This window comes from Pelmatolapia mariae, linkage group LG1 (genome assembly GCF_036321145.2).
Source record: "Pelmatolapia mariae isolate MD_Pm_ZW linkage group LG1, Pm_UMD_F_2, whole genome shotgun sequence".
Taxonomy (NCBI): Eukaryota; Metazoa; Chordata; class Actinopteri; order Cichliformes; family Cichlidae; genus Pelmatolapia; species Pelmatolapia mariae.
In genome coordinates this window covers 31,557,564-31,573,774 of record NC_086227.1, presented here as the reverse complement: position 1 = coordinate 31,573,774, position 16,211 = coordinate 31,557,564, and the positions used below count along the sequence as shown (strand labels likewise).

Below are 16,211 nucleotides of genomic sequence, written 5' to 3'. Positions count from 1 at the left end.
TTGAACAAGTGTTTGTTTTTGCATGGGAGCGTCAGTGTTGATTTCAAGCACGAGGAGAGCAAAAACACACATAAAGCTGCCCAACTGTTCAATCACGGTGCTCTGCAAATGAGAATGGGCCTGCAGTCTCAATTAGCTAAGTGTAGCAGGCAGCTGTTGTGTGGCCGATGGAGTGCATCGTTAATTCTGTAAATATACCTTCCCTCATCTGTCTGAGAATCACCCACTCAGGCCACATTTAGGCCAGATGAGCAACAGCTTCGCCAGTGTCTGGTAAAGTTGGCAAAAAATGCGAATGACTCAACGGAGCGTGGAGAAAATTTCAATGTTCCTTTTGAGGGATCTCATTTTTCTTTTGAATAGACACAGTACAAAGTTGCCAACCTCACTACAAGGTTTCAAATGTAAAGGAAAATGAAGCAGCATTTAAAAAATAGAAGTAATTGTTGTCTGTTCATGTTCCAGTTGTAGCACCTTTTATTCAAACTGAACAACAATGTGAAAAATAAATGCTGTGCTCTTTCAGGAGCAGTGCACCATTGAAACTGATGGTTTAGCACTTGTATTGTTCTTTAAAGTTGGAGCAGAGCGGCAACAACATTCTGCCTCTTCTTTTATGGGCTATCAATAATCTTTTTCTGACACATTATTTGCTGGGCTGGAAGAAAATAGGGAGCAGCACGGTCAGTGGTTCACCACAAAGACTTCTGGGATCTGGCAAGAGCAGCGTGCGTGGGCGATGCATCCACCCTGGGACCCTGCCAGGATGTCTTTTTGACCAGGCTGCTGGAGCACTAAGGACCAGTGACAGAACTGGACACAGCCTTTGGGGAAAACAGACAGAAGCAATTAGATGACATGACAGTTATGAAGATGATTCTTTGGCAGGTTAAGCTCAGTTTAGAGTTATTCAAAACTGTATTTTCTGGCAGAAAACTAGTGATTTAGCAGCTTGCTTTTACATTAACATCTGTGAAATTTTTGCATGATCTCATGATTCATTTTATTATGTATATGTGTGTATATATATATATACCTCATGACCTAACAGTTATTCAACCTCCACCAGTATGCTCTTTTCCATTTCTTCTCATTGCTGCTATTTTTCCCTTGATGACAATATTGCTGGTGTAAAGAATTTTACACCCCCCACCAACCCCAGTACAGCTAAGGCTTTTGGGGAAATTAAATAACCTGAGGATTGAGCTACTTTAGGAAGCTCAATTAACATATTTGCCTCTAGAGGAAAATATTGCCTCAAGTTGAATGGACGGTAATTTTACGCATGGATTTTTCCATCTTAATTCTCACAGCTTTGAATAATCCGGAGAATTTGTTTTACAGAACAAGGGGTTTTAACGTTCTGCACTGAAGATGGGGTGGGTACGTTTTTTGAGAGCTGTGTGTCAAAACAAATAACACTGCATCTCAAAGGGTCATACATTCAGTTGTGTTAATTGAACATGATTCAGTGATTCAATCCAGCATTAGTACATTATAGTAAAAATGCAGCTTCCCCAGAGCGAGATGCAATTTCTGAAAAATACAGCTTGTGCTGCCCGATTGTTGTATATTGGCAGAAACCATTGTTGACCACTATGATTTTAGACAATCTTCAAGTCTGGTTGTAATCCTGTAATCCTGCATCCCTGCACAAAAAATAATAATCCACGATATCTATATCAGTTAAGTGCACAATATGTTACATTCCAAAACTATTCATCCAAGTTTCAGAGCTTGAGCTTTTAATTATTTGTATCTATTTCTAAATCCTCATTCATACATAACATAGGGGTCAAATTCCAATTCCAATCTTGGTTCACCTTCCACGCGTTATGTTTAAATCCCACTGTGCACAAAGATCAAACACTTAAAAAGTTGGGATAACCTTTATTACTTCTCATTAGTGGGTAACCTGATGCACACTGACAAGTTTAACAGTTGCTGCGGTCAGCTGCTGATGCCTCCAAATGGCCTGGCCCTTTGTGAAATTGGCTGACCAGACAGTGAAGTAGTCCCTAAGTCTAGCCTAGTGTGGCTTAGCATGAACTCCATTTGCGCTGTCGCCTCTAGGCCCAAACAAAAAGGGAGTTTTAAAAATGGGCTTTAAGTCTCCAACGGCTCGGCTGACATCCACTACTACAGATCATTAAGGCTCCACAGCTTCTCCCTCTCCAGCCTCAAACACACCAGTGGAGTCATTAAATGCAATGTGTAATTAAAGTTGGAATAAACAAAGGCTTTTCTGCAGGTCTTTTATTTCTCCTTCAACCATGTGTACATCTCTCTCTCATTTTCACACATGCGTCCTCTTTATCTCTTTCTTTTCATTCCTGTTTTTTTCCCCTCTTTCTGTGTCTCAGAGTTGACACAAAAGAGAGGAAATTCTCATTGGCTCCCATGGTGGTGGTAGGCATGGACGAAGGCCCTCAGCCTAATTAGAAAACTAAATACTCTGAGTAATGCCTAACCCCTGGGAATACAACTGCCATATCTCTTACACATGTGATGTGGAAGGACCCGAAATGCCACTGGGGTGTCTCGCTGAAATATCCTGTGCTGTTCCCCTTTGCACAGCTGTCCACACAGACTCATGCACTTAAGACAGGCTCGCTTTCATAGTTAAAATAGAAATTTGTGTCCTAAGTGCCGCAACACAGCTAATGCTAAATATTTAATTCCCGCGGGTGCTAATTATGGTTGAGTACTGGCAACATGGATTCCCTTTTTTCACTCCACATAACAACTGTAAAAGCAATTTAAGCATTTTTCAATTAATTAAACACATAGTCTTCCAGTAACCTCTTGTCATTTTGCCCTCCAGGACCATAGCTAATTTGTGTAGAATAGAAACTGGAAAGGGGAACGAGTGGGGGTGGGAGGAATTTTCATCTTTGCAAAATGCTCCTACAAAGGAATTAAAAGGGAAAACACACAATTTTCATGAGAGTTTAAGAAGATCACACTCTATTCTTCTCTTTCAAAAAGCCCGTAGTATTGTAAGTGTAGTTTCGAATGTTATGAACCTATATCAGATGATTGTAACCACAAGCACCAGCCCCCATTATGTTATCAAAGCAGTGGAAGATAGTCTGGCCATGAAGCTAATCCCTGATGTATTTTTAGTCACAACTGACTGATGAAGTGAAATTACTACATCAGTGATAAAACGGGACTCTCTCAAAAGCTTATACAAGCAGCAACTGAGAGAGCTCTTTAAGCTTCTGCGAGTCTAAATGAGCCTTTACAGCGGTGGTGAAGAATATTACAATATGGTAAAGATGACTAGTGAAATTAAGATAACGATACGTTATGTATCGATAATATGCTGAAAGGATCACTTCTACTATGAAGTTCAGTTTCATTGTGCCAGTGGGCCAGCTTAAAATATATAGCAATCTGATTTCATTTATTCATAAAAACTAAAAAAAAAAATCAAAAATCAAAAATCAAAAAGGAGAAAATCTATCACCATTTTTGTGATACAAAAAATGTCTTTTTTTTAAGTTCACAATGATACCAAATAGAATTACACTTATTGTACAAAGTATAATATTCCTCTTTGTGTATATGACATTTCAGTGCATATGCACATGTATATGAGAGCCATTAGGAGGGGCAGTGACACACCCAGCCTCTTATAAAGGCCCCTGTCACTGAAAGAGATCAGAAGCAGGCTGTGAAATCCAGCTAATAGTCATTATGGGATGCTGGTCCCTGCACACTCTGTACCTGCTTGCCAAAGCGGCTCCATCACACTTCATATTTGCATTGTGTCATCTTATCAGCATTCACCCAGACAGAGGACAGATCTCATTGCAGAATGACAGCTGCATTACTAATATCAATAAATAAGACTGAGGGAAAAAGCAGAATTAGATGTCTGCCACTCCAAACAATAAAATAAAAAATAACTAAAATAAAAACCACACACACACACACACACAAATCATACAACCGCACAAAAATTGAGATACAACCATGCGACACTAAAAATAGCTGTAAAAATAATATTTTCTCCTGATGTAAAATTTATGTCCAAAATCTTTGTAGAGGGCCTCAGCATGTGGTGCCCACCCCCCTGTTCCAAGCGGCAAGGAAGAGTGAACTCTTAAGAACCCTGTGTGCTCAGTCACTTCTGGGCCCATGCAGTCAATAAGGCTATTTCTGATCTCCGGATGGCTAGGGTTTCAAAGCCTGTTTAAATGGGCTCCCACAAAGCCGGAAGCACCAACCTCAGTCTTCTCCCTTCCTGTCTTTCTCCCTCTCTTTTTCCCCCTCTCTTCCCCCCCACCCCCCACCCCCCTCTTTTTCTAAATACTGAGAGGGAGCTCAGCTTGCCTTTCCCCTTGCTAAAGAGAAAGGGGAAAGAGGAGCAGGCGGGGGGTGGTGGGGGTCCTCCCCTTCCACATGCACGGTGGTGAGGAAAGACAGGGAAGCGCAGGGTCAGGGCTCCCAGTGCTAAGCTGTGAAAGGCAAACGTTTGGCAGAGTAATTACACGCCGCACTGCTCTGGGAGTGATTAGTGATAGTTGTCTGTTCAAAGTGTTTGGAGCTCACAGCCTTTATGGGCTACGCTTGCCTTCCCTTTGCTTAATGTTTAGATTGCATTTGCATCAGGAAGAGAGTTGCATGTGTCAACATAAACAGTGTGCCTATGAAGCTCACCAAGTGTGCACTTGCTTATCTTGCTTATTATATTATTATCCAGGAAAGACTGTTACATTATTGTGGCGTACAGCTCACAGTTTATCTGTGTTGCTTGAGTTATCCAGGACTGAATTATAATTTGCCATTCATAGGCCAAAAAGCTTGTGTTTCGAGCTTTTATTTATTCATTTATTTTTATTTTTTTAAACAAACAAACAAATAATTCTGATTGGAACCTTCTGTTAAATGTCTCAACTTGGTGCAACAAAATCCTCTCTTTTCACTAGTCAGATGATACTGAACTGCACTGCAATCAGCATGCTCAGGTGGTATAGCCCAACCTGCCGGCCTTTGATGTCCTTGCTGTGTTTATGTTCGCTAGCCATTCTGCTCCAGCACAGTCTGCAGATGTGACTGCAAGCGGTAAGGTGAGCTGCAACACTCCAGAGTAGCGTCCACTTGTAAAGCATACCCTGACAGAGGGTGTGGCAAGAGAAGAACAAACAACAGGATCAAAAGTAGAATTAGCAGTTTAATAATATTAGCATCAGACATGTTTCAGTAATCATTCCAGAAAACTGAACTCCTGTTTGAAATGAAAGAACTGTCAGATTTAACTTTTCAGTGACAGCATTGCGCGCAAACTATTCCCTTTCTTCAATTGCTATCATTTACTTTATTTTTAAAGTAGAAAAAAAAAAGCTCTGGCTCCTGGACAGGAAATCTTTCTTTCATTTTATCCCACTGAAAATGTAAGGTATACTTAGAAAGGTTTTTAATCCTACTTATATTTTTTGAGGCCTTAAAAATACCTGAACAAATCAGAATCATATTTATCAAAGGGATAATAGGTATCATTTTTCAACACCTTCTGAACTTAATCCCAACACAGGGGCCAGCTAACAGAGGCTTGATACCTGGGTGGCAAAGAAGAGTAGAAACAAACACAGCCGTGGAAAGAAAAGGAAATACCTAAGGGACTTTCTGGGATTGGTGAAGAGGTAAGACAGTACCTGTAGTGCAATCCCTTCCAAATCTGCACCAGGTGTCAGGCATTAAGGAGAGCATCTCCGCTTTGGATTTCCACGTCTGGCTCAATAACCCAGGGCAGTGTGTCAGATGTCGGACAAAATGGTTACTTTCCAAGAAGAAGAAGAGGTAGAAGAAAAGAGAGAACTGAGGCACAGTGTGTTACAGAGGACGATTCTGCTGACAAATATAGATTTGCATCTTATCTAACTTTTTTTCTTAAGTATATTACATACCTATATGTGGCAGTAATTTCAGGATTTTGCAATGATTCTCGTCAGTGTCTGACATTTAAATATTCAATTACGCATGAAATTTCTCTCATGTCACTAAAATTGCAACGAGACAATAAAATATGGGCAGGAGAACTGAACACTGCATTTTAATGAGTTAAGATAGATTAAGGATTATAATACACTGTTATCCCACTGAGACTTTCGGTTAACTACAAAGACAACCACGCACTGCCTATTCCCTGTGTGAAAATACAAAGAAAGCAATGTACTATAGAATTCTTAGCTTGACATTAATATTACATTCTTAATAATGAAGACAAGTTCTAAATTGAATACCTAGCAACTTCTCAATTTAAAGCAAGTAAGCATTTTGCATGTGCAATTGTCCTGAAACAAAACAGTGACAGCAGACTTCTTAAGTACCAAGAGAGCGAGAGCAACATAGAGCCATGTTGGCATTGTTGTTTCCGCAGATTATACATGACACACCGAATAAAAGGGACTGATTGTAAGATGTTTAAATGTATCAGAGGCATGGGAGAGGAAACTTAATACCTCAGCAATGGGAGATGGAGAATGCGACCGGGCACGTGCGGAATGCAGAGTGGCAGGAGGAAAGCAGCAATCTAAATTTCTAATGCTGAGGATGTTTCCCATTCCGTGTTTATGAAACATGGCTACCGGGACTACAAAGGTAAGAGGATACAGCATCAAAGCCTGCCCTGACAAAAACAAAAAAGCAACAATGCTGCAGTGGAATGCACGACAGAACATAATACTCCACCTCCTCCTTCTCCTCTCCCCTAAGCAGTCTCATTTGATTACAGTGTAGCAGGCCCCAAATCAACCCCTTAGTCCCAGTTCTCACTCCCCGCTGGAGCTGTGAGTAGGAGGTAGAACACAACTTGCCAAAGTGGCTGGGAAGGAGATGAGGAGAGGTGATGTCGTGGAGGAGAATCTCTCATTCTGAGAACAAAAGAACACAGCAACGGGTAAGCCAAGGTGTCCGCGGCAGGGGTGGAAAGTGGCTGTCATCTCGAGTGTGGTGACTGAGGCAGAGACTGCATGTCTGATGACGACGAGGCAATGTATCGTTTACAGGCTCCCTCAGCAGAAGCCCCTTGCATGTCCGTCTCCAGCCACAGAGTTCGCCCTCTACTTAAAGCAACAAGAGTCAGGCTCAGCATTACAAGCCTATTAAAAGATACTTTTAATTATGCCCTGCTCTCCCGGGATCACTTCTTCCATGAACTCTGTGTTTCTTTGGCATGTGCACTTAGGAATGGCATAACCAGAAGCACGTGTTGTTTTCTCCCTCCAATTAAAGGGCATGTTGACAGATTAAGGCTGCTTCTGGTTTGTGCTCCACTAACGCGTTTAGGGAAGATGATGAACGTGGAGGGGGGAGGATGGGGGCTTGAAGAGAGAGAAAGAGAGAGACAGATAGAGAGAGAGGGACTGATATAAGAGAAAAGGAGAGAAAGAACATGCACATGAACCCTGAGGGATTAATGTGTTTACATTACCTGGGCTGTGATCTATCACCAACCTCGTCAACTTCTATTATGCATCACATACATAAGCAAGCAACAGACCTGGGAGCCCCTGCAACTCACTCATACTATTTCAATTGGATTAAGTCAGTGCAAATATCTAGGGCACAGCTCCCACACTGTGGTTTTAGCATTCTAGTTGTCATTTGATTTGTATGTTGTATCAGTTTACCTTTGTAAAGGTGACACAGAAATGCCTCCTACATGTCTCCAGAGCTTTTAAGTAACATGAGTCTTGGATTATTGCCATATGGCACCTATAGTACCTTCACCATAAACATGCTATTTAGCCATAGATCTGATAAGAAGCGAGTCAAGTATGGACACTCTCAGATCATGAATCAAAATACACAGGAAAAGTTGAATGTGTTGATTCACCATCTGAATGAGGTGTATTTAGTCCCAGCTGTGCATGCAGGTCTGCAAAATACTCAGTTGGAGAGGTTCAGCATCACTGCAGTGAAGTCTGCAACACGGCTCATATTCACACTCAGGCTTCATTATATCCAATCAATATTCATTTACTCACTGAGCCTATTGACTCATTTCTGAAATAATACTTCAGGTCATTCGTCTTGTCATGGAACAGGGGGAATTATCCCTTTTATACCAACCCCCATTTGGAGAACGAAGTATGGGTTGAGTCTGGATACACCCTATGGATACAACTGTAAATAAATATTTTTGATAAAACACAGAAAAATCAATGGGTGCTTCCTGCGATCCATCTGAAGCGAATCAATCATCATCTGCGCAGCTGGCAGTGTATTGCAGGAGGATGGCGTGGCAGTGAGAGAGGGGTGTAATCTTCGTCTGATATCTCTCATTTTGGAATCGCTTCCCATAATAGGGTCATCATTTCATCACTTAGCCAATCCAGAGGCCTGCCATTCAGCCTTGCGGGGATCGTGGGGAGTAGGGAGAAGAGGGGGGAGCTGATATACCCCATCAGGAGGAAACCGAAGACACACACACACTCTCACTCCATACATCTTCATTCAGGTCAATAAAAGAAAAAGAGATCACAAGAACAGAAAGGAGATCAGAAAATAGATTCTCTCCCCTGAAAGCCATATTGAATTATTGTGCTTCATGTAAATTGTATGATTATTAAAGTCAAATCAACCCATCGAATCATGGGCATCAGTTTGTGTGAGGAAAAGTGGTGATACTAAGCAAAACATTAAGGGATTCTATCTGGAATAAAATCACGGGAATAGCAGCAATGCAGCATATTTAAAAACTATAAAAGAGTTAAAAAACTGATAAATTATTACAGTTATATAAACACAGAACTGACTTTTTGAGTATATATCCACCTGTGTTTTTTAATTATCGTTTCAAAATGTGAACAAGGTTATTTAACTTAAGCTGTATTTGCAAGTGTGCTTGTGTGTTTGAAGGTTAGGGTGCATTTCACTGACTGCTTGGTGACTTCATCAACATGGATCTGGGATGCAAAAACAAAAACAAAGAGTCAATTATTATTTTTTTAATTCATTTAGGAAAAATAACACCAAGAACAGCAACTTTTAAGAGTGAATTGGGCATTAAAAAAAGGAATAACAATTTTAGTCATGCTTATCACTTATATAACACTTTAAGAAATATGGAAATTTACAGCTCTATAATGCAAAACTAATAATAGCCAATCAAATGCTAGTTGTTTAGTCGAGAGCTAGTGCACATATGTTTAATCATTTAACAACCCTCCCTTTTGAAAAAAAAAAAAAAAAAAAAAAAGCAAGGTCAAAAATAAATTACATCCATTATTTGCAGCAGATCTCCCCACAGCATTTGGAGCGAAAACTGTTTTGAATTTCAATTGGCTTCCAAGTGGCAAAAGCCCTCAGCTAATACATCAAAGAAAAATTGGTGTCAACTAATCGGTTTAGGACACAGATTTAGAATGGTTAAAAATCCCATGAATACTTCAAGCATTTTTCTGTATACCACTAAAGGCTTGGGAACAGTACAGCTGACCTTGTGCGCTCCAGAAACCTGTCTGCCACTCGACATTAACTGACTGTTTAACTCACCCAGCCACGCAATTAGTCCGCCACAACGCATAATGTTGTGTAATAATAGCTTCTATATCCAATTTAGATTACGCTTGCTCCCTCAGGCATTTTAAGTGGCATGCATCATCTTTCATTCAATTCTTCTTTGCCACTTAAAAACGTTTCCATGCGTCAAAACGGAGGCAGTTCACTCAGGGGGGAAAGAGGAAGAAGAAGAAGTGATAGCGAATAGGAAGAGACAAAGTCAGATAATATCAGAATAATTAAAATATAAATGAAGATTAAACCCAGACTATTGCGAACACTTGCGTAGTTCAAATACCTTTTCGCATTAAAAAACACACACAAATGAACAAAACTGTACTCACCTATACCTCCTCCTTTATCGGAGCAGTGCTGAGAGGCGGTAGCAGTTGCCATAACCCTACTCCTATTATAGGCTCCGTGATCTCAAATTATGGGTCCTCCTCCTACTTCAGAGAGCAACTCTGAACCAAAACGCATTAAGGAGGACACATGACACAGACCCTTCATCCTAGGCCCTCAAAACTTTTTTTCCTATATCTTATGAAATAAATAGATAAAGTAAATATTTCGGGATGAAACAACCCACAAGGCACAATATTCCAGTTATGGGAATTTTATAGCTCGTGGCACACAATCACTCCACTATTAAATACATTTACGTCTCTAATAAGGAGGCTGTTTAACGCTGCTGCTTTATTTTAACTTTAACGTAAATTAAAAAACGAATATGTATATATATATATATATGTACATTAGTACCAGCTGGTACCAGCTGATTCGAATTGCTCCCCTTGTAGCTGTTATTATGAGAAAAGTTTCAATAATTACTTGAGTGTCTAATCACTACAGGGCGCTGTGAAACTAGGGCTCATGGTATCACTGTCATCTGATTAGGCTATACTGTAGGATCGCTTTGTGTATCCATCTTTCTCTTTTTTCCCCTCTTTCTCTCCCTCGTAAGTCTGAGTCTTCTCCCACTGTACCACCGTCATCATTCTTTGCTCTCTAGAGGTTTTCGGAACGTAAGAAACACGTGACAATATGTGCACACACACTCTTTAGCAGCGCCTACAGCGATCCCTTTCGGCTTATCTGAGACTTGAACTGGAAAGTCACCAGAATGAGAATGGGCTTTTAGATGTTTGAAACATACTAAACAAAATAATAAAATTCAGCTCGTATTTTGAATCCAAGTTAGTATTCCATACTTGTGAAAGAACGATATTTATGTCCCAATAATAATAATAATAATAATAATAATAATAATAATAATAATGACCGTTAATTATTATATTTAATAATGATGCCTGGACTTATCTTTATTAAATATATTTAACTAATTAACGATAAAAGCGGTACATTAAACATTCTTTAGAATTTCAGGAACAGAAATGCATCTACAGCGATCAAATGAGTTTGTCCGGTGAGATTCGGTGCACTTGGCACTGTTCTGCCCTGGTTTGAAGGTTCATGAGTTTCTGGCAGTGTAGCTTATCCGACTGGTTCATTTCAGGATAATTTGCAAAAAAATACAATAAAATAAGCAAATAGCCGTGATCACGGAGTGGACGACCACGCGTTCACAATTAAAACATAAAACCGTCGACATGATAAAAAAAAAAAATTCTCACCTACAAAACTATTCTCACACAGTTGTCGCTCGAGGACAATTTGCGCCATCTTACTTTTACTTTTGTCACAGGCTATACTGTCTTACCAATGCAACAATCGTCGTGCGTTAGAAAGTCGACTTGCACAACTGTAGTAATCCATTTGAAACCCCAACTGCCGATTTTAATGCAAGGCGCACGGAGATCGCGGGGCGTCAGTCTGTTGATTTAACGCAAATATGTGAAATGAGGACGTTTTTAAGCACAAAGAAAGAATAACAAAAAAGAGAGCACTGCGGTGGACCGTCTTTTTTAATTCCTGCCGGTATCTTGCGAGCCCATATCCTGGCATACAACAGCCGACTTGTTATTGATCAAGTGTGAAAGTGACGGCTTCCTATTTGGAAGAAAAAGAAGAAAGTTGGGAGTTGACAGACTCGCATGGTGTCGCCATCCAAAGGGGGGGCTGCAAGGCGCACTTGAGACTTACAGCAACAAGCCTTGTTAAAGAAGAAAAAATAGAGAAATAGAGAATGAGAAGGGTTGTTAGTTAACGCAACGGAAAGGAGGGGGTGTTGGAGAGAAGAGAGAGAGGGAGAGAGAGAGAGAGAGAGAGACCATGGGTTTGGGCAGAGTTGTGGTTACCCAGCATAAGCTCGCCTTTTCCTTCTGTGACTACACCCCGAGAGGAGGAGCGTAGAGTGCAGCGTAGTAGGCGTCAGGATCCTCAATTTCCAACTTAGCATCTTGGCAGGACATTTTCCCAAGCAAAGCCCCCGTCCGACTGGCAAAGAAAAAAAATAATAATAAAAACTTCTGCATGGGCATGAGAGCGAGGATTCAACTCCGATAAGGGAGCAGCAGAAAACAAAACAAGACCAAACCTCCGGCGGACAGTGGCTGACTGGCTGACTGGCAGCGACCAAAAAATCCACCCAATATCCAAGCTTATTTTCATCTAAAAATTACTTTTTTCCTTGACAATTGCCATTTAGAAGGGGGGAGACAGCGGGCTGCAGATACAGCTCTATGCGCTCCGACATCAGCGCATGAGAAAATAAAGGGGGGAAAGTGCACAAGTTAGGTGGCTTATACTCTCCAGACTCCAGCATGGCATATCCTCAGGGCTACTTGTACCAGCCGTCCGCTTCATTAGCCCTGTATTCGTGCCCCGCGTACAGCACCAGTGTTATATCGGGACCCAGAACCGAGGAACTTGGGAGATCCTCTTCGGGATCTGCGTTTGCGCCATATGCCGGATCTACCGCGTTCACCAGCGCCTCGCCAGGCTACAACTCCCACTTGCCATATAATGCAGACGCGGCGGCAGCTGCCACGTTCACCTCATATGTGGTGAGTACACTAAAGGTGATTATTCAATCTAATAGGTGGCAAAAGCGAGGGGAATTAACTCGTTATAGAACCCTTAGGTGTGTGTTGCGCAGTCGGAATCAAGCCATTGAGAAGAAATGTGCGTCACAGAAAAGTACGTGGATAGAAAAGTAGAGATTTTTATGTCCAGAAAAGATATTTCTGAGTAAATGTAACTAATCTAAAAAAGTCGTGTACTGTTATGGCTTTGAAGTTAATAGTAGTTTTTAATAGATTAGGCAATGTCTTGCCGAAGCTTCTAAGCTCCTGACCGAACGAAACGGACGGCAGCTTACATCGCTGCGTTTCTTTCTTGTAAGTCCTTTAGTTGGTCCAAATATAAAACTTAAATAGTAAAGCTTGCGGGGAAGAAAAGACTAAAAACTATTTTATTTAATTGTCTCCTATTCTCTGTGAGCGATCTCTTACCACGTAAGTAATTCATATTTGTTTTATAGGCCCATTTGCTACTGCTTAAAGATTGATCGCTGTTTAACAGGCAAGGAAAAAGAATTTTAGGGCCACCGCGCATAATGTTTTTATGTTATTCTAATTGGAAAATGTACTATTTCAGTAGCAACAGCAAGAATCACATCGCGTTAACATGAAGAAAATAAAAATTAAAATAGAATAAAAATAAATAAAAAATAAATAAATAACACCGAAGCACGAATCCAATTTCAAATATCCAATTAAGTTCAAAACCATTCCATAAACATTGACTCCATACTCGAACCGCTGGATTAAAGCCAGTGCACCCTTGCGCGATTACGAGTATGTGCTTGCGTGACTATTCGTGCGCGTGTTTATGTGTGGAGTCGTGCACGTGTGTTTACGTTTGTGTGCCGCAAGTCCTTCTAAGTATTTTGCAGCAGTTTAAAGAATAACAGAACTTTTGCACACTTTCTCGTTTTTATTACAGAGTTCTCCCTATGACCACACTACGGGCATGGCGGGCTCAATAGGATACCATCCTTACGCAGCACCCTTGGGCACCTACCCTTACGGTGATCCAGCATACCGTAAAAATGCAACCCGGGACGCCACCGCCACCCTGAAGGCCTGGCTCAACGAGCACCGCAAAAATCCCTACCCTACCAAGGGCGAAAAGATAATGCTGGCCATCATCACCAAAATGACCCTCACCCAGGTGTCAACCTGGTTCGCCAACGCCAGGAGGAGGCTAAAGAAGGAGAACAAAATGACCTGGACTCCTCGGAACCGGAGCGAGGACGAGGAGGAGGACGAAAATATCGATCTGGAGAAAAACGACGACGACGAGCCAAACAAGCCCACAGATAAGGGAGACTCCACAGACACGGAAGCAGGTCGGTGGTGCAGAAAAAAAAAGGGGCAAAAAAAAATCATCAATTTTTCATCGCAGTCTTTCCACTCAGGGTGCAAAATTGATTGCTGGTTAATGGTTGTATATTATTTATAATGGGACAATTGCTTTAAATAATAATCACCTTGAACTCCCCTCGTTTGACTTCTCAGTGGCTGAAATTGCTGGTGACGCAAAGTATTTAGCAGTCAATTTATCTTTAACTGCATAATAAGGCTGCAGCTGGTGAATTGAACTGGTATTCGGCTACAGTTGTACAAACGCTTCTTATCATCGCAAAAGCTATTTTGATACTTGAAATACATTTAATCGGTGTAGTGAATGCTCAGACTTTAATGAACTCATAAGTCATAATTATGGGGGGAGTTCATTTTCCTTTTTAGGCTTTTACATGTTTATGAGAACATTTTATAGTACAATTATAATTTGCAAGAGAAACGTGCAAAGGTACCCAAATATTTTTTGCACACCCACTTTCAGTTTGCATCTGTGTTTAATTGCTTGATAATCATCTGAAACACATGCTAGAGTTTTACGAACATTTTAATGCTTATTTGGAAGTAACTGTGGTCTCCTTGTGTGTGTGTGTGTGTGTCTGTGTGTGTATGTGCTTTAGATCACAAACTTCTTAACCCAGGGGACATAGGCTGTGACAGATTTAAAGAAGAAAACCATAGCAAAGACACGGATCACCTTCTGAGTGACACGGAGTTAAAAGACCAGGAGGAGCGGACTACAGAGTTGTTGCCGGATTCTGCGAAACCAACCACGTCGTCTCCTTCAGCGATGCCCCGGGGGAACCAGCTTGCGCAACAAGACAAGCCGTCAGATTTGAGCCATGCATCGGGTACGGTCACCAGCAACGTGACCTCTGTTATCCACTCGCCCCCCTCTGCTCCTAAACCCAAACTCTGGTCCCTTGCGGAAATCGCCACGTCCTCAGACAGGTGTAAGGGCAGCGGCGAGGTGTCACAGTCTTGCCCTGGTTTGGGTCAGAGCACTGTAATAGGCACTAGCGCTTCTCCATCACGATCATCCCCTCAGTGCCCGCTCCCCAACAGCACAGTCCTATCCAGGCCTCTGTACTACACCTCCCCTTTCTACCCCGGCTACACGAACTATGGTGGCAGTTTTGGACACCTTCACAGTAACCACGGCTCGGTAACCACGGGCTCCACGGCACATTTCAATGGATTAAACCAGACTGTGTTAAATAGAGCTGAGGCTTTGGTAAGGGAGAGCCAGAAAGTCAGAGGCCAAACGCAGGTAGATCTTTGTAAAGAATCCCCTTATGAACTAAAGAAAGGTATGTCGAACATTTAATACCTGAATATTTTCCACTCACTACGGACATTTATTTATTTTGGTTGCATTAAAAAAAAAGATAAGAAAAAAAGAGCAACGGTGAAGCAAATTCTGAGAACAGTTATTTTCTGAGTAAATGCTTATCCTCGTTTTTTTTTTAAGTTTTGAATGGTTAATCTTAAAATGTAACAAGAATGGTCTTAATCGCTGCAGCCGCCTGAGTCTATTTGTATTAAAGACTAACATGTATATTTAATGTAGCATTTTTGTATTTAAAATGGACAACACACTATCTTTGAAGTAAATTATGGATAAAAAAAATATATATATATTTGTGCAGCGATTATTTTGGGGGGGATGCAGTTGGTAATGCCTGATACGTGTCTAAAATGCTTAACTGTCAGTTAATCTATGCGAAGTTATAATTCAATTTATCACCGTGACAGATGTTTCAACGGTAATTATTTAAAAAAATACCATGGCAATGAGATCTGTGGCGAACTTGAAACAAAAAAAGGGCCTGCAAAAAAAGAAGGAAAAAAAGAAAAAGGAAAAAAAAAAGGATGTTGGAATATCTGACATAAAGAGCCGTTTTATTTTGGCACATTTTCATAGAGTTTCAACGAATGAAAAAAAAAAACCGATTCGAGCAAAACACTTACAGTTTAATCTGAGACTTGTGTCTTTTTTATTTTCTTGGAAATGCACACAGGGCCTCATTTTTTTCCCTTTTCTTGAGCAGACTTCTAAATGTGGACATTGATATAATAACAATACCAAGGACCACTCATTTAACCCAATTACCTCCCGTGTTTTATGCAGAGCAATCAGGTGGTGAACTCCGTAATGAGCTCGATTTTATGCCAAATTTAGACCTCATTGCTATTTTCCAAAGGCGTGGCAAAGCTGTTAAAAGGGACGCGGCGATGCATTTAGAACATACTGCCCTATTATATATCATTAATGGAGAGCCTCTTTAATAGCGCGTTAGATGTGAAACATTAGTTTGAAGTAAAGCGAGAATGCTGTCATGCACACACCAGATGCAGAAGGATATTATGATA

The 16,211-nt window shown here is 40.9% G+C and overlaps 1 protein-coding gene and 1 long non-coding RNA gene across 2 annotated transcripts; one reads left to right on the top strand and one right to left on the bottom strand.

Moving 5' to 3' along the window:
• Window positions 1–466: 466 nt before the first annotated feature.
• Window positions 467–8,670, bottom strand: LOC134620324 (uncharacterized). The gene is made up of 3 exons (XR_010092105.1): window positions 5,664–8,670; window positions 4,992–5,123; window positions 467–824 (listed from the first exon to the last, which is right to left on the bottom strand). It is a non-coding gene; the product is annotated as an uncharacterized LOC134620324 (long non-coding RNA).
• Window positions 8,671–11,824: 3,154 nt separating this feature from the next.
• On the top strand, window positions 11,825–15,789 carry irx5a (iroquois homeobox 5a). Its single transcript, XM_063466356.1, has 3 exons — window positions 11,825–12,479; window positions 13,420–13,825; window positions 14,459–15,789. Exons 1-3 carry the CDS (start codon window positions 12,237–12,239, stop codon window positions 15,163–15,165), a joined length of 1,356 nt encoding a protein of 451 aa, XP_063322426.1. The 5' UTR covers window positions 11,825–12,236; the 3' UTR covers window positions 15,166–15,789.
• The last annotated feature ends 422 nt before the right edge of the window (window positions 15,790–16,211 follow it).

What these genes read in the sequence shown, in the direction of transcription:
- irx5a (XM_063466356.1), top strand. Translation starts at nt 12,237, where the DNA reads ATGGCATATCCTCAGGGCTACTTGTACCAGCCGTCCGCTTCATTAGCC. An exon ending in CCACGTTCACCTCATATGTG is followed by an intron (nt 12,480 to 13,419) that starts GTGAGTACACTA and finishes TTTTTATTACAG; the next exon opens with AGTTCTCCCTATGACCACAC. An exon ending in CTCCACAGACACGGAAGCAG is followed by an intron (nt 13,826 to 14,458) that starts GTCGGTGGTGCA and finishes TATGTGCTTTAG; the next exon opens with ATCACAAACTTCTTAACCCA.